The sequence below is a fragment of the Tachysurus vachellii genome, chromosome 2, assembly GCF_030014155.1.
Source record: "Tachysurus vachellii isolate PV-2020 chromosome 2, HZAU_Pvac_v1, whole genome shotgun sequence".
NCBI lineage: Eukaryota > Metazoa > Chordata > Actinopteri > Siluriformes > Bagridae > Tachysurus > Tachysurus vachellii.
Genome location: NC_083461.1, coordinates 18,816,058 through 18,839,104, shown reverse-complemented (window position 1 = coordinate 18,839,104; position 23,047 = coordinate 18,816,058). Strand labels below are relative to the sequence as shown.

General features: G+C 39.3%; 3 protein-coding genes across 4 annotated transcripts; 2 read left to right on the top strand and 1 right to left on the bottom strand.

The window, feature by feature from the left end:
• Positions 1–853: 853 nt before the first annotated feature.
• snu13b (SNU13 homolog, small nuclear ribonucleoprotein b (U4/U6.U5)) lies at positions 854–3,789 on the bottom strand. Of its 2 annotated transcripts, none has more exons than XM_060861923.1 (4): positions 3,698–3,789; positions 3,557–3,614; positions 3,193–3,313; positions 854–1,413 (listed from the first exon to the last, which is right to left on the bottom strand). In XM_060861923.1, the coding sequence occupies exons 1-4, from the start codon at positions 3,757–3,759 to the stop codon at positions 1,151–1,153; spliced, it is 504 nt and encodes a 167-aa protein (XP_060717906.1). In that variant the 5' UTR covers positions 3,760–3,789; the 3' UTR covers positions 854–1,150. The 2 variants fall into 2 exon arrangements, with proteins under 2 accessions (XP_060717906.1, XP_060717915.1); XM_060861932.1 differs by having other exon boundaries at positions 3,557–3,615; positions 3,710–3,784.
• Positions 3,790–6,416: 2,627 nt separating this feature from the next.
• On the top strand, positions 6,417–15,015 carry LOC132840342 (cytochrome b-c1 complex subunit 2, mitochondrial). The gene is made up of 14 exons (XM_060861912.1): positions 6,417–6,543; positions 7,996–8,073; positions 9,160–9,309; positions 9,390–9,454; positions 9,534–9,590; positions 9,678–9,802; positions 10,677–10,774; positions 10,887–10,944; positions 11,107–11,202; positions 12,903–13,102; positions 14,113–14,193; positions 14,315–14,391; positions 14,460–14,613; positions 14,691–15,015. The coding sequence occupies exons 1-14, from the start codon at positions 6,511–6,513 to the stop codon at positions 14,772–14,774; spliced, it is 1,356 nt and encodes a 451-aa protein (XP_060717895.1). The 5' UTR covers positions 6,417–6,510; the 3' UTR covers positions 14,775–15,015.
• Positions 15,016–15,650: 635 nt separating this feature from the next.
• Positions 15,651–22,743, top strand: mosmob (modulator of smoothened b). Its single transcript, XM_060890851.1, has 3 exons — positions 15,651–16,173; positions 21,254–21,466; positions 21,595–22,743. The coding sequence occupies exons 1-3, from the start codon at positions 16,068–16,070 to the stop codon at positions 21,777–21,779; spliced, it is 504 nt and encodes a 167-aa protein (XP_060746834.1). The 5' UTR covers positions 15,651–16,067; the 3' UTR covers positions 21,780–22,743.
• The last annotated feature ends 304 nt before the right edge of the window (positions 22,744–23,047 follow it).

Sequence of the window (23,047 nt, the reverse complement as noted above, 5' to 3'; positions counted from 1 at the left end):
TGTCAGGCATTCACTAAATTCCAGGGGTTTCGTTACCACGACGTAAAGTGGGCGTGGCTTGTGTCCTGTAGCGTTCGGCATTTTAACTTTTAATTAACTTTTAATTTAACTTTTAGACAAAACACAAAATATGTCGTCATTAATTAATGTTTTGTCTCTCTGCCCGTTTTTATACAGGAGTCACAATGCAATAATAACCTTTACTCAAAAAAAAGACACAATTCACTTACTTTGAATCAATAAAAATAAAAAGGTGTTTTAAAAAATGGACATTTTTGTCTAAAAAAAAAAAAGCGCATTTTGTTTAATATTCAGTGTTTTCTCTTTTTTTTAAGGAGCTCTCTGGTTCCCTCCAAAAACAAGCCAGTAAGTTTAATGTGTGTGTACAAGTGTGTGTATGCGTATGTATGTGTGTGTGTATGTGCCCATGCAAGCAGGAATAGATAGTAGATTGTATATATTCACATACATTATATATACATACATATACAGTACATACACACACACACATATATATATATATACATACATACATACTCATGTGCGACAAACCACAGTTAAGTTGTTTTAACCGGGGCAAACACTTTCACACAGGGCCATGTGGGTTTGGATTTTGTTTTCACTCAATAATAAAAATCTTCATTTAAAAACTGTTTTATCTTTGACTAGTATTTAAATTTGTTTGATGATCTGAAACGTGAAGTGTAACAAACATGCAAAAAAAAAAAATTAATAAAAATCAGGACAAAAAACACTCACACCACTGTGTACATACATACATATACACACACATACACACTAGTGGCCACCTCAAAGCCATAAAGTCTTTTGTCACACACAAAAAAGCAGCAAACAGATTTCTAAAATTTATTTTTGAATATTGAAGTCCCCAGTATAGGTTTGTACAAAAAACAGAAGCAAATGTAATGTGAAATTTAAGAGCAACACAATTTAAAAATGAAAAGTAAATCAAACAAACATGCTCTAATCACAACAGTTTTTATGAGAAATCGTTACTTTTTCTCCAAAACTAACCTAAATCTGATCATATCAAAAGAATTTTAATCATGAGGACTATACATGCTTTACAGAAGTTAAACAAAAAATTAACCTGATTTTGATGTTTTAAAAAAAATTAATCACAACAGGCTCAGACCAAAAGTCTCTCAATTGCCATCTGCACAGACTGGATCTGCGGTTTCAGCTGTGAACCTTCCTTAATGGTGACTGATGTGGCAATAACCGGTCTGGACACACCACAAGCTCGTCCAAGGGCCTGCTTGGACCTCACAAAGACGTAAGGCACATTTTTATCCTCACACAGTAACGGAAGGTGTAGAATAATCTCCAGCGGTTCAGCATCAGCAGCCATAACGATGAACTCAGAAATTCCACGGTTCAGTGTTTTAGTGGCTGTGAATTATAACGATAGAGTATTACATACACAGTGTCAGGCATAAACAAGCCATTACATTTTACATATTTACATTTACAGCATTCAACAGACGGTTTAATCCAGTGGTACTTCTGAAAGTTCCAGATTGTCTACATGAAGTCTTCTCTATATTACACTCCAGGATTAATACATATTACACTCTTAATAATTGTAACACAAATAAATACAAATAATGTAATATTTTAAAGTCAGGAATAAACATTGAGATGTGTTAGTATATGAAAATAATCCAATGGAGCCTAACATGAAGCACAGTTACTGTTATCACCCTGAAGTTGATTATTCTCCAATTAACACCACATCCTGATCTGTAATGTTTTCTCTTAAACCAACAGCAATTTTCTAATGATTACTTAATTCTGTAATTTATGGCACTTGACATTTTATTTATAGCTGAGTGGTTACGGAAAATCCACAAGGAAACTTTCTTCTTATTGCTGCTATCAGCTAGAAGCAGATGTTCCTCTCATCAATATCTTTTCCCCTTCAAGCCTGTTTATAAGAATAAAATGTAGCTTGTAATGTTAGCAGGAACATGCAACAAAGTCCTCTATCCTGAAGAGTCTCCCATGTTGGAAAACATACTAGTTGTACCACAATGATAGACTCCTTCTATAAGTGTTAAATGTCTCCTTGCTGAAAACTTTACAAATTACATTCAAAGTTGTTTCCCGGACAAAGAAAATAGTTTGTTTTTTTTTATTGTAAGCTGACCATCTTCATGATCCAAGTCCCTGAAATTTTATTAATACTATATAATCTCTGCTTCCTGAACTCTGACCAGAGCTTCCAATAAAAAAAAAACATGCATATCTCGCTGTGCTGTAATGTATATGCGAGTCTTCTTTTTTGTTATTATTTATCGCATCTAGCATATAATATTCAGGCTTTTAACAAGCTGTGGTTGGTTTCCAGATATTTAGATCTGCACCACGTGTGAGGAAAACCAAAAAATCCTTAAAACGATTCTCACTCCATTGTGTACTACACATGAACCTAATGCTAAGTGCAGAATTCTGCACAAATACTGTGCAAATACTGCACAAATGTTAGTCTCAGTTAGGGATGTTGAAATAACGTGTATTAGTGATTAAAGTGTGTTTGGAGAAATAAGCATTGTGTGTTAATCTTGCACTTTTATGGAAGTCTACAAAGAATTTAATATTAAAAATATACTCATTTATTAAAAAAAACAAAACAGAATATTATCTTGCTTTTGGAAAAAGAAGGTAAAATAGAGTGATTATTGAAGAAAACACTCCCCTGTCCTGCATTACATCCTTTTCTCTCCCCCTCCCTTTGTTTTCCCCTGGATTTGGCAGAGTGGTTAAGGTGTTGGGCTGCCAATCAGAAGGTTGGGAGTTCCACTTGCACCAAGATGGCACTGTTGGGCCCCTGAGCAAGAGCAAGGCCCTTAACCCTCAATTGTTACATTTACAGCATTTAGCAGACGCCCTTATCCAGAGTGACTTACATTTTTTCTCTCATTTTTATACAACTGAGAAATTGAGGGTTAAGGGCCTTGCTCAGGGGCCCAGCAGTGGCAGCTTGGTGGACGAAGGAATCGAACTCACAACCTTCCAATTGTTAGCCCAACATCTGAAACACTAGGCTACCACATCCACATTTTAAAAAAAAAAAAGAGAAAAGAGATAATGTAAATGTGTCAGACAGCCACGTGTAAAAGATCCCACGTGTAAATGTTAAACCTCCACTGATGTTGAAGAGACTCTTACCCTCGTTTGCTCCTTTACGCAGCTGCTTGTAGTTGGACGCCTGCTGAACGAGGTCCAGGATAGTTTTGGTCAAAGTGGCATCAGCCAAAGGATAAGCTTTAGGGTTTACTTCAGGTTCAGTCTGATATGAAGACAAATACAATACAGCATGACAAGCTGTGGACTAAAACGCGAAGCTAGGCCAAGTTTTTATTTCAGTTTCGTGTGTAAAATAAAGTCAGACACTACATCAGTGTTATACTATAAATAACAGTGTACATTAATAACGACAATAAAACATTTATACTCATGTGAAGTTAGAGAAGCTCACGTGTAATCAGTAGAGCTTTGGTGTTATCTTCATCACATGGAGTTTGATACTCACCATGATTTTAGAGCTTAGCTCAAGTCCTCTCGGCGAAAGCTTCACGGAGGACAAACACCTGCGGGGTTCAAAGAAAAGCTTGAAATACAAACAAAAAAAACTCGCACTAAATTACTAAAACACCGCGAAAGCACAACGTACAGCGTGCGTATCGAACAACTGCAGACTGCGACACGTGGTTTGAGAGAAGACGCACAGCGCATGTGCGAGTTTCTTCTTGACCGGAAACAGGAAGCGGGTTTTTTCCCCCGCCAACTGTTCAAATGATACAAAAGCTAATCGAGACACCCGTGCAGTAAAAACAGGGTGAAAAACAATGAACAAAGCTGTTTTCCAATACATTCGTTTGTCTGTAAGATAACAATATAAATAGTTAATAAATAAAAATTAATTGACTGAAACAAATACAGTTAGTTATCTGTCAATTTCTCTCATTAACCTTACCACGAAGAAGAAGAGATTTTTAAGCTTTGTTGATGTTGTTGGGGTTGATGTTGTTTATGTTGTTGTTGATGGTGGTGTTGTTCTTGTTTATGTTGATGGTGTTGTTGTTGGTGTTGTTCTTGTTTATGTTGTTGTTGATGGTGTTCTTGTTTATGTTGGTTTTGATGGTGTTGATGTTGGTGTTATTGTTGATGTTCTTGTTGATGGTGGTGTTGTTGTTGATGTTGTTGGTGTTGTTGTTGATGTTGATGTTGGTGATTATCCAGAGCGACATACAGAAGTGCTTAAGTCTCTATCACTGGATACATTAACTCTGGTTCACTAGGTTCCATACTTAAGATACCATGAGTTTAAAACATTGTTCAAAGTTTTTTTTATTTATGTATTTTTTTGGCTTTTATAAACATATATGCAAACAGACAGGGAAGGAAGTGCTAGTTGAAGTGTTTCATGAATAAGTAGGTCTTCAACCGTCGTTTGAAAATAGCCAGTGATTCAGCTGTCCTGACCCCTAGGGGAAGTTCATTCCACCACCTAGGTGCCAGAACAGAAAAGAGTCTTGTAGTATACTTGCCTCTTACCTTGAGAGATGGTAGATCTGAGGGTGCGAGGTGTAGTGCAAGGAGTGATGAGGGCTTTGAGGTAAGAGGGAGCTGGTCCGTTTTTGGCTTTGTAGGTGTTTTTGAATCTGATACGTGCAGCTACCGGAAGCCAGTGGATGGATCGCAGCAGTGGGGTTGTATGCGAGAACCTAGGCAGGTTGAAAACAAGTTGTGCAGCAGCATTTTGGATTATTTTCAGAGGAGGAATTGCATTCATAGTTAGACATGCCAGCAGTGCGTTGCAATTGTCCAGTCTTGAAATGACAAGAGACTGAACAAGTACCTGAGCAGCCTGTGTGGACAAAAATGGCCAAATCCTTCTAATGTTGTAGAGAAGGAACCGACATGAGCGAGTCACATTAGCAACATGAGAGGAAAAGGACAGTTGATTGTCCATGGTTGCCCCAAGGTTGCAAGCTGTGGCTGAGGTGCTGATCAGATCGTTATGCAGGGATATTGCAAGATCATGATCTGGGGATGAATCACCTAAGATGAACAGCAGTTCAGTTTTGCTAGGCTTGAGCTTTAACTGATAAGCAGTCATCCATGATGATATGTCTGCCAGATATTCTGAGATCCCTTTAGAAGCTTGGTACTGTATCTGAGGGTGGGAAAGAGAAGATAAGTTGTGTATCATCAGCATAGCAGTGGTAAGAGAACCCATGTGAGGAAATACCTTCACCAAGAGAGTTTGTATACAGGGAAAAAAGAAGAGGACCAAGTACCAAGCCCTGTGGGACACCAGTGGAGATTCTGCATGGAACAGATGTCACTTTCCTCTATGTTACCTGATATGAGCGTCCTTCCAGGTAGGAAGCGAACCATTCCCAAGCTGATCCACAAATCCCAAGACTCCTGAGGGTGGACAAGAGTGTCTTGTGGTTGACCGTATCAAACGCTGCTGAAATTTCAAGGAGGATAAGGACGGATGACAGTTTGGCTGATCTAGCAACATGTAGTTTCTCAGAGACATCCAAAAGGGCTGTCTCTGTGGGAGGAGCTGCTTTAAAGCCAGACTGGTCGGGATCTTGGAGGTTGTTCTGTGAGAGATAGACAGACAGTTGATTATAGACAATGTGTTCAAGAATTTTTGAAAGAAATGAGAGAAGTGATACTGTAGTTACTGTAGGGTCTGTAGTTACTGATGTCTGATGGATCCAGAGCAGGTTTCTTTAGGATGGGAATAACCCTTGCTCTCTTGAATGCAGTTGGTACCTGACCAGATGCTATGGATCTATTGATGATAGTGGTAAGGAAGGGCAGCGAGATGGTCTGGAGCATAGTGGAAGGCAGTGGATACATTGGGCAGGTTTAAGGATGTTGTTTTTGTTGTTCTTCTTGTTGATGTTGTTGTTATTATGTATTGTTTGGTGTGGTGGATATGAATTTTGAATTAATTAGGTGTCCACAATAAAATCAAATAAAAATAAATAAATAAAATGTATTGATTGGAACAAATAAACTTAGTCAATCTGTCAATTTCTTTCACTAATCTTACCATGAATAATAAGAAGAAGAGATTTTTAAGCTTTGTTATTGTGTATTGTTTAGTGTGGAGGATATGAATTTTGAACGAATTATGTGTCCACAAACCTTTGGCCATTTAGTGTATATATGACAGACATTAAATAGGTTATGTACTTGAATTTTATCGAATTATTGTATATGAACAAAATTCTGTTGTGTACTTTGTGCTAATATTAGTGTTAACAACAATGTGCACATACTTCTGGCCATACAGTGGGTCATTAAGTAATAAGCTGTACTCCGGTCCAGCAGGGGTCAGTGTTTAGCTCTTGCGTGTTTTTCCACAGAAGAGGAGTGAATCGCGGGGGTTTGTGGGTAGGACGTCTAGGTCAGCCATATTGTCTTCTTCATCCCCTTGAATGAGAGAGAGAGAGAGAGAGAATGAAGGGGATTCGGGGAATAAGTCAGCTGTCGGTGAGGATTATTATTATTTTTATTATTATTATTATTTTAACTAGTAATTAATTTAGTAAATGCGCTTATAAAAGACGTGCATGTTGAGTTTGTAGTGATTTGTTTACCACCCGTTTTGTGTCACCTGACAGGTTGTTTGTACACCGCGTACAAGCCTCCACTATACTAACTAGTATGAGAGAATAGTGCGCCGTTATCGGCCCTGTAACGTCCTCATGTACTGTTTAGTATGTTAGTGTTGGTGTATGCGGCTTTACACCTCTATGTTAGCTGCTAACAGGTTGTCTTGTCCTTGCTCATGTGAGCCACACACTGAGTTTAATATTCGCACACTTTATTATCCAGTGCAGGTTTTCTTTCAGCTGTATTTCTGAACCGTTAATCGCCGTCATAGCAAGTTTGTCAGTAATGATATCAGTTATGTCCTTTATCTTGACTGCTAACCTGAGCTAAATGGAGCTATCTGCTAACCTGAGCTAACCAGCTAACTGGAGCTAACTGGTAACTGGGGCTAACCAGCTAAAGTTTCAGGTTCAAACTGTTTTCTTTTTTCCATATAAAGACACCTATTGAGTATTAAAGTGCCCCTGAAATTAGAATTTGGTGATTGAAGGCATTTTCTATCCGTTATGTAGTGTTTTGAACACCAATACAGTAATACACCTGAAAAATAAATGATTTTCGAGGCATTCATCAAGTTTTTGGTGATTCAACCTGTATTCACTTTATCTTTGTCTAATTAAATACACTCTAGAGCCTCCACGTCCTGATGGCTCTACACTTGCAGCTTGTTAGCAGTTAAATTATTTCTTTATTTCGTTGTTGTTTTATTTCATAAGTATTACAAATTTGGTGCTGTTCTGTCAGAATCCTTTGCTACCTCACACGATTCCATCTATATATATCGTTCAGCCTTCTCCATCAGTTGGAGTAAATAACGTTAAATCAATTAGCAGAATATTTTAAATGGATTACGAATAAGTTTGTTTCTCTGTTAGACTCAAAAAAAAAAAAAACATGGCACCTCATCTATTAAATCTTGAGATCTTGAGTTACATTTGCTGTGTAAAATTAGTAAAGCGTTTCAACGTGCTATCGCGTGGACGTCCTGTATCAACATATAGAATCTAATCATGCCGTTTCATAGGGACTTTATTCCCTTGGATACTTTACCATCATAAACTGGTGGATTTTTTTTTATTTTTACTTTTTTTCATTCCTAAAATCTCTTCAAGAGTTAAAGTTAGTACTTTTGAAGGTTTGTGACATTAACATCCTGTTTTTAGTCCTGAAGATATCTTGGATTTCTCTGTAAGAATTTTGTTCTCAGCTAATGAATGTTATTGTGTTGTGCTTGTGTTTTGACACAGTACACCGTGTTTAATTGTATTTTATACATCTAGATGTAGTCGATGTTACTGTTAATGTCACGTCTTCCTTTCCGATTTGCAGAGGAGGCTGTACGCAGCGCAGGCTGCCTGTAAGGTTGAGGTGTCTGAGGCGCTCAAGGTCGTACCACAGGAGGTGCAGGTCAGTAAAAGTTCGCTCTGTCTGCTTCAAACCATGTCTCCTTCACACACACTAAGGTTTACTTGTATGGACTGATGACAAAAATATCGATCAAGTGGGTTTGACCTTTTTCTGGATTTTTGGAGAAACTCGGGGAGAGGAAAATATCTAAGTCACTTGGAAACCATCAGGAAATTGATATTCACTGATCATGATGCTTGTGCGTTAATGTGACATGAAAACAGAGGAAGAGGACAGACTGTGAGTGCAGGAATGTGATCAGACTTTACACAGTGCATAAAACCCCTCTTTATGAAGATGAACGAAATAAAAGTGAATTGTTCAGATCCTTTACCATTTTCCCAACAAGTGGGTGAATAGACCAAGAGAACAATACACTCCTCACATGGTAATGGAGCCACTAGAATCTAGAACATGTGGAATCTTGTTTGAAAGATCATTTGGTTTTCTATCCATCTATGGAGCCCAAGTAGTCTGGAGACTTGTAGAAACTGTGCCAAGGTGCAAAGATCTGGGATCATCTTCAACCTTGTGCTTTGTTTGATCTTCTGTTTGTGTTGTGACCTACCACTTTATTTAGACTTTCTTGTATTTTCCTTATAGTGTAGGGAACGTCACTAGAACACCTGGTCATTTATAATATTTCTTTCCTTTTCATTTCTGTGTTCCCTCATACGTGTTCAGCTGAAAACACCATTGTCCATCATTCTTCCTTTCTTTCTCTTTCACTCCGTTCCGTTCCGTTACACACTCGTCTTCCCTCAAGTTTATCAGGGTGACTAAAAGCAGCTCTGGAACATCATCATAGTCATTTCGCTCTCTTGACACAACTACAGAGTTAAAATAAAAATGATTGACATTTTTGGAGTAATTCTGTCCAGTCTACCAGCACTGGTTATAGACAGATCACTTGACCTGTGCACCTTGTACACATGTGTATAATATCAGATTTTGTTGTTCTGAAGGAACTTTATGTTCCAGTGTCTGTCTGTTTTCCATTTTTTCTTCCAAATGCCATATTATAGAATCACTTATTTATTTCCTATGCCATTTATACCGATGGATTTAATAAATTTCTTGCCATAGGTGACCAAATTGCCCAGTGGCCTGGTGATTGCATCCCTGGAGAACTACTCCCCAGCCTCCCGCATCAGCGTTCTTGTGAAAGCCGGCAGCCGCTATGAACCCCACGACAGCCTGGGTATCACACACGTGCTCCGCCTTGCAAGTGGCCTGGTAGGTTGTAATTCTGACCATTTGTGTACTCGAGTAAGTTATTTATGTGGGTGATTAACATGCACTTGTTCACATTGTAGACTACTAAAGGAGCCTCTGCGTTCAGGATCTGCCGTGGCATCGAGGCTGTCGGAGGAAGCCTGGGGTGTGTCTTGTTTCTTTCGATTGTGTGTTATTAATATGGTATGCCTCCTTTCTAACATGTGTTGCATATTTCTACGCAGAGTGTCTACAACCCGGGAAACCATGGCCTACACTGTGGACTGTTTGAGAGATCACATGTAAGCATGATGTTTTGATGTGTTAAGTGTTTAATATTTGTCGCAGGGTGTATATATATTTTAGATCGTGTGTCCGTCTGATTTCAGTGACACAGTCATGGAGTATCTGATCAACGTGACCACTGCACCAGAGTTTCGGCCATGGGAGGTCTCTGAACTCACTCCCAGGGTGAAAGTGGACAACGCCATCGCCAGACAGAACCCACAGATTGGTATGTTGCTGTTCGGATAATGTGTACTTCCTGTTCTCTCTGTAGTAAGGAAATCCAAACAAAGCTGTTAAAGGTGCTGACAGGGACTGAGCTTCTTCAAGCTAAGTAAGATATACCTTTTATTCGTCCCGCAATGGGGAAATTTCTCTGTTACAGCAGCAAAGAAAAAGAAATACAAGTGCTCAAAGGCTACAAGCAGCTAGTGGAAATACAGATGATGGAATAATTTAAGGACGGTTGTCCCCCCGAGTCTGAGGGGATAGACACTACCCAAGGGATAAGTAGAGAACTGGTGGATGTATTACAATAATAAATAAAGTCATGGTAGTAACAGGGAGGTTCCAGTCTAAACCAAGCCTGAATAAGGATTTGACTTTATTTTCTTTTCTTAAATCCACTTAAAACCAATGTTCTCTTGTGCTGTTACAGATTTCACAGGATACACTTTGCCGTAAAGCATCCACTACTGACATCATTGTCATATACAAACACGATAAACTGAAGCTACATCATAACAGTGATGATTATATTAGCAGAGCGAAACATAAACCCGTCATTAAAAAAATAAACAAATAAAAAGCAAACATCTGATCACGTAGACATGATTGACGCACGAAGTATAATTCTACATTAGTCCAGTGACTTAAATATATATTTAAAATTACTACATGGAATATTACATGGAATACTGCTTTGTGTATTTATTGTTTATTTGTCCTGTACAGTATGTGTAAGATGTTGCGATGTTATAGCGGATAGAACTCGATCAGTGGTCGAGTCCCATCTCAGTAGTGAAGGCTTAGTGAGCAAGGCATCAGTACAGAATAATTCCAAGTCTCTTTGGGTAATGTTGATGTCTCTCTGTTTGTCTAAGGTCTCCTTGAGAGTCTGCATGCTGCTGCTTACAAGAACGGCCTTTCCAACTCTCTGTACTGCCCAGAGTACATGGTGGGCAAAATCACCTCAGATCAGGTGAGAACCAAACTCACAACTGTTTTATAAGTGTGTGTATATAAAAATATATATATTCATTTATTTTTTTGTTCTGACTATTTCACTTTTGTTTTTTTTCCTCCTTCCACAGCTGCAAGCATTTGTTCAGAACAATTTTACCAGCGCAAGAATGGCACTCGTTGGACTTGGTATGATGTTATTTCATGTATTTTCTTTACTGGGTTCATTTAGTCAGATACATATTTATCTAGTCAAAAAGTTGTGTAGTATCAGGAAGATCATTTGCTTAAAGTAAGCGGCATTGAGCTCCGATTAATCACGTGACCGAAACACCAATGTCTGTTCTATAGGTGTGGACCATACTGTTCTCAGACAAGTAGGAGAGCAGTTCCTCAACATCCGGAGTGGCGCAGGCACTGTTGGGTCCGAAGCCCTGTATCGTGGAGGTAATGCCACAAACATTACAAACTAATACATACGCCAACAAATTCTGATCTGATCCAAACATCTGATTTGTTAAAACTCTTCCATTTACATTAGGCCACATAAATGAGTCTTGGCGAATCGGGAATTAATCCGATCTTTCTGCTCCCGCCCAAAATGCAAATATATTTTACCTCATTTCCAGGGTAATTGAAATGGAACACGCTTTGGTGTCTGCGGTTTTCAGAATGCAATCAAAAAGAAGACTAAAAAACTTGTTACGATGGTTATGCTACAAAAAACAGCATTTACTGTTTGCTGCATTTTCACTGGCGGCAGCAGTGCATTTTAAGACCCAACGAGACACCTGGGTGAAAGATCACTTGCGAGTGACGTACTTCCGTTTGGGAGGAGTATAGTCCTGACGTATGTGGCTTGAACAACCACATTCATTTACACCTGTCCAGTTTCATCTGAAATGTGTCCCAGACCACCTCCTGAAGTGGTTTGAACGATAGGATTTATATCTGTCTCGAAAACGTTTCGGAGGGCATTTAGACCTGGGGTATCATTTATAAAACTGTGCGTAGGATCCCTACTAAAAGTTTACGTACGCCCAAAAGCCAAAAATGGCGTACGCCAAAAAAAAATCCGATTTATAAAACCGTGCGTACGCACTCCTCTAAGCAATGTTCCCTTTATAAATCACAGATCACCCACAGATGTGCGTACGTGAAATCCCGCCCTGTACATGCCCATTTTTATCCATAAATAGTCAATGCAAATAACTGCACAGGCACGAGAGTGGACCTCGTTATAATGAGTTTTCTCTGCGCTCTGCAGGTTTAAAAATGGGTTGAGGAGTCTGTGCCTATCCTCACGCGTCATTTTGCATCAAGGCAGGATACACCCTGGACGGAGTAGCGCTGATTATTGTTATTATTATTTTATTTTGAATACAATTTGAATTACATTTGTATTTTACTAGATGTATATAGCCTAAAACAATCGGCACAAATAACACTGTGGGATTTAATCTTCATGATAATGTGGATATAACGTAAGAAATGGGGTGAAAATTAAATGTCATTAATTCTTATAATCGTTCTTCTCACATGTATTTTCTACAATCTAACTTCAGTTCACGACCTCACCATCTGTGTCGCCAATTCCCTTTGTCTCCAGTATGTGCGTACGCACATCTCAAAGTTTGCTTAAAGGTGCGCACATTTTCCCGTCAAGTTTGTTTTTTTTATAGACCACAACCTTTGCGCGAAAACTGGCGTACGCACGTTTCCAGCCCCGTTTTGTGCGTATGCACGCTTTATAAATGAGACCCCTGGTCTTTTTACGATCGAATATCTATCGGATCACAGAAAACACATGAAGTGACCAGGTGTAAAAAGCCCCAGTTTTTAACCTCCTTAATGTGACACTTGAAACGAATGTGTTCACGCGTGTGTGTTCACGCCTTGGGCTGAGACCTTGTCCAGGGCGCCCAAAGTACCCTGTGATGGGCGTCGGGTTCCCTGTGACCCAGTGTAGGACAAGTTTCACAGACATCTGTTGGAGTATGTTCATTAAATAAATCTTGGTGGCCACCTGCACTAGAGATCATTACTCATTATTGTGTATTACAAAACTCAAATGATATACAGTACATATAAAGTGAAATTGTTTGTATGTGCTCAGTAAGATTATAAGCCCCGTCGTGTTTACACAGGTGAGCTGCGGACTCAGACAGGAGGCAGCCTGGTGCATTCGGCTGTGGTGAGCGAGAGCGCAGTGGCCAGCTCTGCTGAGGCCGTAGCTTTCGGCGTCCTACAGCATGTTCTGGGAGCTGGACCACACGTCAAGAGAGGCTCCAACACCACCAGCAAACTGAGCCAGGCCATCTCCAAAGCTACAGCTCAGCCCTTTGACGTAAGTGAAGTCTCACTCCAGATTGAACAACCTTTCGTGGGTTCTGTCAGTATGATTGGACTTCCTATGTGCTCGTTTTAAATTACTAGCTTGAAATGAGAATGGGAGCTTCTGACTGAGTGAGGTTATTTATCTACAGGTCAGATAATCTGGTTAATTTTTCACGTGATCATATGCAGCGTCATGCATTACACAGGTTGGTGATGAAGGAGCGTATTGAGCGAAGGCTCTAATGGCTTTGCAGATCAGTGCAGGTTATGAGAAAACCTACACAAGGCAAGCGAGCAAACATCACTGTCAAGAGTACACCCTGATCTCATTTTTCTAATCTTCTTGTTTCTGTACATTAGATCATGCTGTTTATTTCTCACCAAACCAGTGTTACTCCATCACTTGTGCTATCTCATAACACTTTCTGCAGGTGGGTTTAACGGCTCGAATATTTCCCTGAATGCAGCTGATACTCTGATGAAATCTATTCAGCTGATGTGTCATTGGTTTTCAGGTTGACAGAAAGGTTTTCTACCTTTTCGTGCCAGGGGTCTGAAAACATCTCTCTACTCTATGCTTTTATCCTCCTCTTTCACTAGTGTAATTATCTGGGATCACTTTATTTCTGACCTACTCAGTCCTTACTCCATTTTCAGGCTGCTTCAGGCATCAAGCAAGCCACTCTTATTGAAGGTTTAATGGTTATGGTGCATCTGTAATATCATCTCGGAGCTGTAGAATGGTTTAAATGTTTTTATTAGGGCGTCCCATCCTGCTGACACTCTTACGTCTTAGCTTAAGATGTTCTCTGCTTTTTTTATTATTATTATTATTATTTATTTAAATAAGCTCTTGCCTTTTGTCTTCTTTTTGTATTGTTCCTCTTGTTTTTTTTTTTAACATCATTATTATTGCTTACGTATTCATTTTAATTTACCATGCTAAACGACATTATATTTATATCACAGGCAGCAGTTTTGATACTTTATCACAGTATGGTCAATATTTGTCCTCAACAGGCTTCTGCATTCAATGCCAGTTACTCTGACTCTGGGCTGTTCGGCATCTACACCATTTCTCAGGCTGATTCAACTAGAGATGTGAGTCAGATTTACGTTCAACTTACCCAGTGTCAGCTGCCTAGTTCTGCAATACCATCTGACAAATTCTGCACTCATGGCCAGTCGTCTCTTACCTTTTCTTCTGGCTTTGTTTTGTCAGGTGATCAAGGCTGCTGTCGGCCAAGTCGGTGCTATTGCACAAGGAAACCTGGCTGCAGAGGATCTCAGCAGAGCCAAGTGAGTGTCTATGAAACATCTGCTTTGGATTATTATTTCAATTTCTTGAAATGTGTGTCTGTGTCCAGGACTCAGTTGAAGACTGAGTACCTTATGTCCATGGAGACCTCAGAAGGCCTGTTGGAGGCTATCGGGATGCAGGCACTGACTGAAGGCACCTACCATACTCCAGAGGCGATAATCCAAAAAATCAATGCTGTGTCTTCAAGTGATGTTGTTAATGTAAGCAACAACCCTTTAGCTTGGTTTTAGTTACTTAGAAACGATCACATTTAACAAATGTTTTTGTTGGTCTTTAGGCGGCGAAAAAGTTTGTGTCTGGGAAAAAGTCGATGGCTTCCAGCGGACACCTGGTTAACACGCCTTTCGTGGATGAAATCTGAACGTCCTTCAGTGAATGTCCACTAATTATTTTGCCACCTCTTCTTATCTCTTTATTAAAAATACCACAAAAAGGTCCACAGACCCACACATGCCGTCACACACAAAGTGACGTGGTCATCTCCAGTCGCCGTTAAAATATCCCTTGTGGAAACAGCAATGATGAGAGATCACGCTAGTCCATTTGAAATGTATAGCACATGTACACTAAAGAATAAAGTGCATTAGAAATAAAAAAGTTAAGTGTGTCTTGTGATATTTACGAGCTCACGTAGCTTCACGGTGTGAAGCGTCTGCTCGTGTCTCAAGGTCCAGTGCCTTCGATCTCTGCATGTAGGTTGACCGACCTTGTAGATGACGATTGAGTCTGCGCGGTGTTCCTCTAGGATCGGCTCTGGGTCCAGCTTTGTCCAAATCGTGAAAAAAAAAAAATTTGAGTGAACGAATTGATTTAAAAAAAAACTTTTGAAGCATTTTTTATTACGTCGATTAAATTGAAAAAGCATGAAAAACGATGTTGTATTTTTCCACTAAATTCTGTCATTTTTAAAGCATCAGATTTTATGATGTTTTTGTAATAAATTGTCCTGGGTTTCTTCTCATTCATGTACATATAGAGGTGTGTAAAAAAAATAAGTGCCTCATTATGGGATAAAAAGGTTTTATTTTAATGTATAATTAAGTCAAGGTTATTAAATATTTCTTGGATGATTCTATTGTACTAAAATAAACACTGTATTTTGATTTATTTTAGTCTCGGTTCTATGCAACAGACGTCAACAGTGACGCTGATGGATCCAGACCCCACCCGTATTTGTACTGAAATCCCGTTCCTCCTTTTCCCCAGGGAACAGAATCTCGCGAGATTTGCACGATGATTTAAGACCCGCGCGTGTCTGTGAAAATGCTTCAGTTTGAACAACAAAGGAACAGCAGAAAATCCTTCGAATAGTGGGTGCATTAGTAGGTATATTTAAGACGCTGATCAGGCACTCGGGTTGTCTATGTAAGGATATTTTTGTGTGTTTATTCTTATCCAGTTTTCAGATCGTACACGATGATGTGTTATGAAAGGCACGAGCGCTGAAAGGGGCGCAAGCGCGCGCATTCATCACCTGGCTTCATAACGCCTCTATAACGCTGTGAGTGCACTGGATGTGTCTGATGACTGCCGGTGTGCATGGTGTATTTTGGTTTAAACGCAACTAATGAGAAAGTTGCATCACAGCATTTGACCCGAGAAGATCCCAGACGCACTTTGAGCCACATCATTGCTGTTTTAGAAATTATGGGAAATGGATAAACTCACAATAATTTCAGGATGTCTGTTTCTTGCTGCTGATATTTTTGCAATTGCCAGCGTTGTGAACCCAGACTGGATCAACACGGGAGAAGAAGAAGGTAAAACATGTAGTCATCTACTTTCACCATGAAATCACCATGAAAAACTATTCCAGAGCTTCTGCTTCCTCTATCTTCAGACCCCCAGTACTATAGTCTTCCATCCATCTCTCCATCTCAAACTTTCTGTCCATGCATCCTTCTATAACCTGCATTGTGGGAGATTCAGAAGTATCTGTTTCTATCACTAGTGTCACTGCCTAATGATTTCCATTCCATCTTATTTGTATTCTTGTGTAGATATGAATGGCCACATATTGGACCATAGATGCTCTAATAGTTCCTGATGTGGTCAAAATACCAGTAATAATGACTGGTCTTTTTTTTTTTTTTTTTTTGATAAAACAGCTTTAAACGCTTCTAAATGAGCTTTTAAAATAAAAACGGCTCACCACTAAAATCCTCTGTATTGTTCTGTAAAGAAGGAAATATATAAACTCAATATATAAAGGCAACATATTTTGTACCAGTCTTAATAGTCTTAAATGGTACCATGCCAGTGACATTTCACAGTTTTATATATATAACTCAATATATATATATAACTCAAGTGTGATAATTTATTTTAATATAAATCTTTTAGTTTTCTGGAGCGCTTATCCTACACAGGGTCACAGGGAATCTGGGGTCTATCCCAAGGGTCTCAGGGCAATCTCTTGTACACCCTGCAGCATGTCTGCAGCCTACTTGCAGTGTTGTGCCATGTCCTCTATGTTTCCTCCAGGTTCTCCAGTTATGTTTCCGCCAGGTTCTCTTCATTACCTCCCAGAAGCCCAATAGGCGGTGGCTTGTCTGCTCTAAAAGTGCAAATATGTGTGGGTATGATACCCTGTGATGAAGCTCGGTTCAATGCAGGGTGTATTACTGCTCTAGATTGCCTCTACCATGACCCTGACCAGGATCAAGTAGTTATCGAAGATGAATGAATAAGAGTAATTGACATTGCAGCCATCCCAGAGATTTGATTTGAAGACAGATTTGGTGCGGCACGAATTTCATGAGTGGCAGCTGTGAACCCTGTGCCTCCTTGTGGTCAAGCTCAACGTAGTGTAAAATTTCTCCAAGGACTGTGGAAACTAAAGCATAATATAATACATAACAAAGTTTAGGCAGAAGTTAAAGCCAAAGTTAAGGCTAAAGTCAAATATAGTGGTTTGTAAATACGCAGGACCATTTAAACAAGATATGTGATATTCAGTTAGTTCTGAAAAAGTTTGTATCTGACGAGAGCTCCTGTGAGATACAAAGCTTGCTGGACAGCCATTATTTGCTAAGTGATTACCTTAGAAAAAAAAACGGAAGAGACAACTTTAACCAGTCGACTGACCTCACAGGATGTGATGGACGTCATCATGGTCACACTTGTCCACTTATCAAGAATACGGTGAAGCATGACTCATCCAACCAGATCTCAGTTATCTCATTTTCCACAAATTTTTAGACCAGTGCTGATGAATTCTGTATCACTAAACTCAAACGTTAGTAATAAAGTCTTTATGCACTCTAGTGATGTAACCAAGTCCAAACACATTAGTCTGGTTTAACATACAGATATGATAAAGGCTTCAGAAATGAAAAGGTTGCCAGAAATTTGGATGGGACTAGAGGATTTTATCCAGACTGGGATCTCGTGGGACGCAACAGAAGAGTCATGCAGGTGCATACAAGAAACTTCATATGAGACTCACAGGACAAACAAAGACCTTTCATTAACGCAAACTTGTGACCGGAACAGGGGTGTAGCTAGGAATTTATTTCAACGGGTTGCAGAAATGTATTAAATAAACTCACACTGTGATCCATACAATTATATTTATCAGTGAGATGTGCTCATGCATTTTGAGTGGATACCAAACTGTACCAGGAGTGTCGATGGCACGACTTGCTTATTTAATCATTTGAGGCACAATTTACCCTTTATTGAGCTGGTCATATTAATAAAGTTGCCTTAAAATAAATTACCTTATGAGCGTTCGGCTAAAGGTGATAGAAATTTAAACATTTTAGCTTAATAGTAAACTTCAATAGCAACTGGCAGCCAATAAAATGTGATTAAACAAACAAATAAAATGGAATTGTAATGAGGACTCTGTTGAACTTTTATTGTGTAAACATCATTATACTGTAGCTCAGTTACTGCTCAAGTCTTATCTGACACTGAATAACTTTTAGGCTCAGTAACTGCACTAGAACGATGTTCATTGGTATTTATAATTAACTGACTGTTCTGTTCTTTTGGGGCTGAAGGTCACAACGCTGCATTGCATGCTCAGTCCTGATCCTGACAGGTTTGCTTTCAGTTCTTTGGGTCTCTCCTGCTGGCCGAACATGTGTTTGTTAGTGATGTTAGGTATGAATGAATGTGTGAATGGTGGCATGTTATGGACTGGCATCCCATTTGGGTGAATTCTCCAAACTTGTCTTGACCAAGATACACTCGAGATCCACTGAGGCCCTGACCAGACAGATGTGTAACTAAAGCAGTTACTGAAGATACATACATTCCAGATTTAGTCCCCCTTCCTATCATAGTAACCTCAACTCTTCTGGGAACGCTTTCCGCTAGATGTCGGAGTGGTGGTTGGCTGTGGTCTTTTGCCTCTTCAGCCACAAAAAAATTACTGAGATCAGACTCTGATTGAACCGAGGAGGTTCAGCCAATTTTGCAGATTTGTCCAAAAGGTGTTTAGTAGGATTAAAGTCAGGGGTCGTAATTGTTTGCATTACATGTCAGTCAGACGCTCTCTTGGGTGGTCCGTGGCCAATAAAAGCTACTACTTGAACCTTGGCAAACCATGTGTTCCTGAACCTAAACCAGTGAAGGGAACTGGTAAAGCTACAGCATACAAAAACATCCTATATATAATCAAGCGCTTTGAACATTGTGAGAACAGTTTGGGAGAGGAGCAAATATGGGGGTGATGATCAAGTGTCCAAGAACATACTTATGTGTGATATTTAAAGCATTTGGAACTGGAAAGTATTTTGTTTGGGTTAAACATCAGGTCATGGTGCTATTAGTTTGTACCAGAAAATATGGGCTTGTACAAAGCCTTCTGGTTTAGTCTCATCTGTGAATATTTAAGTTATTTTTTTGTGCAAGCCCATATTATCTGTTAAGGCTCTGGGTTGTTGATCAGAGGATCAGGGTTCATGCCCCAGCACTGCCACTGTTGGGCTCTTGATCAAGGCCCTGAACCCTCTCTGCTCCAGGGTACTATATCATGTCTGACCCTGTGTTCTGACCCCAACCTCCAAAGCTGGGATATGGGAAGAAAGTGTAGATGTGACAAAATAAAGTCTTCTATTCTAAATCCAAGACTAATATGACTCTTTGGAACTGTAAACAGAACAGACACAGAAAACACCCTGCAACTTTTCCTCATCACAGTCATAATATTTCCAGCTCTGTGTACTGATTCCGTTCCTAGAGAACATGATGCAGATGTCACTTTAGTCACCATTCCACCGAAACACTTTCTATTTTAATAGGTTCTGTGTCTGAGGCTGCTGCACCAATAATAAACGCTCATCTAAGACGGATAAATGTGTCCCTATTGCTCTCTTTATCCTAAAACTGGGCCTGGGCAGTATTCTCATAAATGCCACTTTTCTGAAAGGTAAGAAGTGAGTTGCATCATGCAGGACACTCGTGTAAAAGCATCTGTCCTTGTTATATTTCTCCACTCATCTACTCAGGTTTCTTTTCATTTCATTTCTCTCTAGTCTGTATACAGACCGATTTCCTTTTATTACTTATTCCACTCTTGTAAATGTAGGAAATGAACAGGAAGTGCCGTACACGTCTAATAAAGACATTCTCCCTCTGGTAAAGCTTCCATTATATTACTCGGTATTAAATTACTAAACCTTCACATTACAGAAATAGTGAGTCACCACAGAGCTTTAGAGAGGTTTATTTAGACTCATTTTCTGCCATTTGTTCAAGCTTAATCCGGCCAGGGTTCTTTTCTTAACTGCCAGCAAAGGTTTTTACATGTAATTTGATTGAAAGATATTTTTAAAAGTGCTAACTGCATTTCATGGTTTCTTCTCATTCACGCTGAACAATCTTGGTGATCTTTCTCCAGAAAGCACGGTGTAACACCAAGCACAATTTTATTGCAAACAGTCAGTGAGCAAATCTACAGAGATACAGTATATGACATGCTCCTTTATGACATTTATGAACCTTTTTTGCAGAAAACTACTTGATTTCGAAATATTGCAAGCACAGAATAGTTCTTGTAAACTCCTACCGGTGAAGACACATACTGTAGGTGTTTACTTGTTGTGATAGCTGTACTCATGGATCCCATCACATGCATCGACCAGGCCTTGAATGTTTGTTGTGAAGATGTCATATGATGTCACGGCTCACATCTGAAGACAATCTGCAGCGATTTAAAAAAAATATGAGTTCCTCCGAATATTGTGGAGTTTGCTTGATTTTGTGTTCATTCCGGTGATCGCAAAATGCTGGAGGAAGTGAACGTTGTGACGTGATGTGACATCACTCTTTCAGGTTCTCTATTTGCATCTGAATTAACTGATAAGAGAGTCATTATGATTATAGCGTGTGTCGTGTGAGGTTTTCTGTTTTACCAGTCGCACAAAAGATGCTAGCACTTTCAGACCATAAAAATGCTAAGTAGAAGCATCCTGAGGGAAACTTTTAGAAGAACTTGAGCCACAACTAAACCCAAAGGCTGGAGCATGCGTTTGTATTGAGTTCTCTGGGGAGCTGCAGCCGAAAGTCTGATTTCAAGTCAGAGGGAGGATATCACACGTCAGCCATGTGGTGCCTTGCATAATCCAGCCACTTTGCCCTATACAGCGGATTTATTAAGCAGTGTTGATTCTCTTGTGTGCTTCAGGCGAGTGAGTCATACAACAGCCTGAGTTGAATAAATGGAAAAATATAAAATAAAAAACACCCACATGCATAAATGTAGCCCGTGGATAATGTATAATAGTGTTTTCAGCAGGTGAATCATGAGCCATGGGAAGTTAAACACCACATGAATTATAAAGAGCAATCTCTCAAGCATTATTGTGTGTGAATTATCTTTCTACGCAGGTGCCCTGACCATGGGGCTGGTCCGGCAGTGTCAGACGATTCACGGCAGGGACAGGATATGTTCACCCCCAAGCCTTTCTCCAGAATGGCTCGCCACTCTCTTCTTTATAATCCTGGGCATCATTTCACTGTCCATCACTTGCACCTTGTTGGTGCTGTCACACTGGCATCAGGAGACAGCCAAGTATGCCCGCTGGATTGCTTTCACAGGAAGTGAGTAGTGGTTTTGGAAACACTGATTTATTCAACTCATTCGGTCTAATAAATAAATGAGCAGCATTTTTTTTTTTTTTTTTTTGAAAGTACATCTTATTTTAATGAGCTTCTCTTTTCTGTTTCAGTGGTCCTGTTCTGTCTGGCAGCTCTTATATTTCCTACTGGATTTTATATCAGTGAAGTTGGTGGACAACCTTATAAGTTACCCAACAGCACTGTTGTGGGATCTTCATACGTACTTTTTGTCTTATCGATATTTTTCACTATCGTCGGACTGCTGTTTGCTGGGAAAGTCTGTCTGCCTGGCTGACATAAAGCTTCACCACTAATGTGTTTGTTGCAAGCTATAAAGCTTAAAGCATAGGGTCCCATTTCTTAGAAAGCGAAAGACTTGCTTGGAAAGGACGACATCAAGAGTTTATATGCACTATGTCATGAATTCTGTATTAGACATGCACTGTATCACTGGAGCCGACAACCTTCTGTGTTCGGTATTGTCTTCTACTGCCAATTATTTTGAAAGAATCCAGTTCTGTTCATTTTCTTAACGTTGTCCTTGTGATTGTTATCCTTCATGTCATGGCATGTGACAACAATAGTTTAAATACAGTGCAGTTTTTCTTTGATTATTTTTTTTTTATCAAGGTATAAGGAGGTGAAAGTGATGTGTTCTTGCTGTACAGAAAAAGTCTATTCGAGCCACAATAGCAACTCTGTCCTTCTCTTCCAGGATGTAATCTCAGCCTGTTATTTATAGCTGAACTCCTGTGCCACTTTCAGTTTTATCCATCTATTTGTGAGATTCATCTGTGTATGAATTGGTCTCGTTTCCTTGGCAACATCCAGCATTTCGAGAAAGGAAGTGAAAAGCGAGTATCCTCTTTCCTCTTTGCTTCTAAAAACATTCATCTAAAAAGATGAATTCGGTTGAGCCCAAATGTGGTCTAGACTATAATAATGGTTTTATTTTTTAAAAGGGTGTTTATTTTCAGGTTGTTATTTCCCAACATATTATCTAAGAAATGGTCTATAATCAGTTTATAACAGTATTATTTGTTATATATATGATGGACACCCTTAATATTTTCCTCAAGCTCATAGCATGCGTCTGGAGTTGAATCATTCTTCAGCAGGATCATGAAGCACTTTATTAGGAACCCCTGTACACTTACTCATCCATGCAGTTGCCTAATCAGCCATTTGTGTAGCAACAGGACAATGCATAAAATCATACAGAAGGAGCCAGCGGTTTCAGGTAACATTCACCATCAGCCATCAGAATGGAGACAAAATATGATCTTTGTTGTTTTGTCTGTAGTGTGATTGTTGGTGCCAGACAAGCTGGTTTGACTTTTTATAATTGCAGATCACCTGGGATTTTCATACACAACAGTCTTTAGGAATTAGTTAGAATTGTGCAACAAAGAAATAAACATCCAGTAAGTATTGATGAAAGAGTACAACAGAAAATGTCCAGACTGTTTCAGACCGGAATTCTACAGAAACTCAGATAACTACTCTGTATAATTGTGGTGAGCAGAAAAGCATGTCAGAATGAACAATATGTCAAACCTTGAA

Excerpts from the sequence above, each read along its gene's own strand:
- mosmob (XM_060890851.1), top strand. The coding sequence starts at position 16,068 with ATGGATAAACTCACAATAATTTCAGGATGTCTGTTTCTTGCTGCTGAT. Across the intron at positions 16,174-21,253 it reads CAACACGGGAGAAGAAGAAG|GTGCCCTGACCATGGGGCTG; the intron begins GTAAAACATGTA and ends CTTTCTACGCAG. Across the intron at positions 21,467-21,594 it reads CTGGATTGCTTTCACAGGAA|TGGTCCTGTTCTGTCTGGCA; the intron begins GTGAGTAGTGGT and ends TTTCTGTTTCAG.
- LOC132840342 (XM_060861912.1), top strand. The coding sequence starts at position 6,511 with ATGAAGGGGATTCGGGGAATAAGTCAGCTGTCG. Across the intron at positions 9,591-9,677 it reads GACTGTTTGAGAGATCACAT|TGACACAGTCATGGAGTATC; the intron begins GTAAGCATGATG and ends GTCTGATTTCAG. Across the intron at positions 14,614-14,690 it reads CTTCAAGTGATGTTGTTAAT|GCGGCGAAAAAGTTTGTGTC; the intron begins GTAAGCAACAAC and ends GTTGGTCTTTAG.
- snu13b (XM_060861923.1), bottom strand. The coding sequence starts at position 3,759 with ATGCGCTGTGCGTCTTCTCTCAAACCACGTGTCGCAGTCTGCAGTTGT. Across the intron at positions 3,314-3,556 it reads AGCTAAGCTCTAAAATCATG|ACTGAACCTGAAGTAAACCC; the intron begins GTGAGTATCAAA and ends TCTTCATATCAG. Across the intron at positions 1,414-3,192 it reads GCGTAAAGGAGCAAACGAGG|CCACTAAAACACTGAACCGT; the intron begins GTAAGAGTCTCT and ends TATAATTCACAG.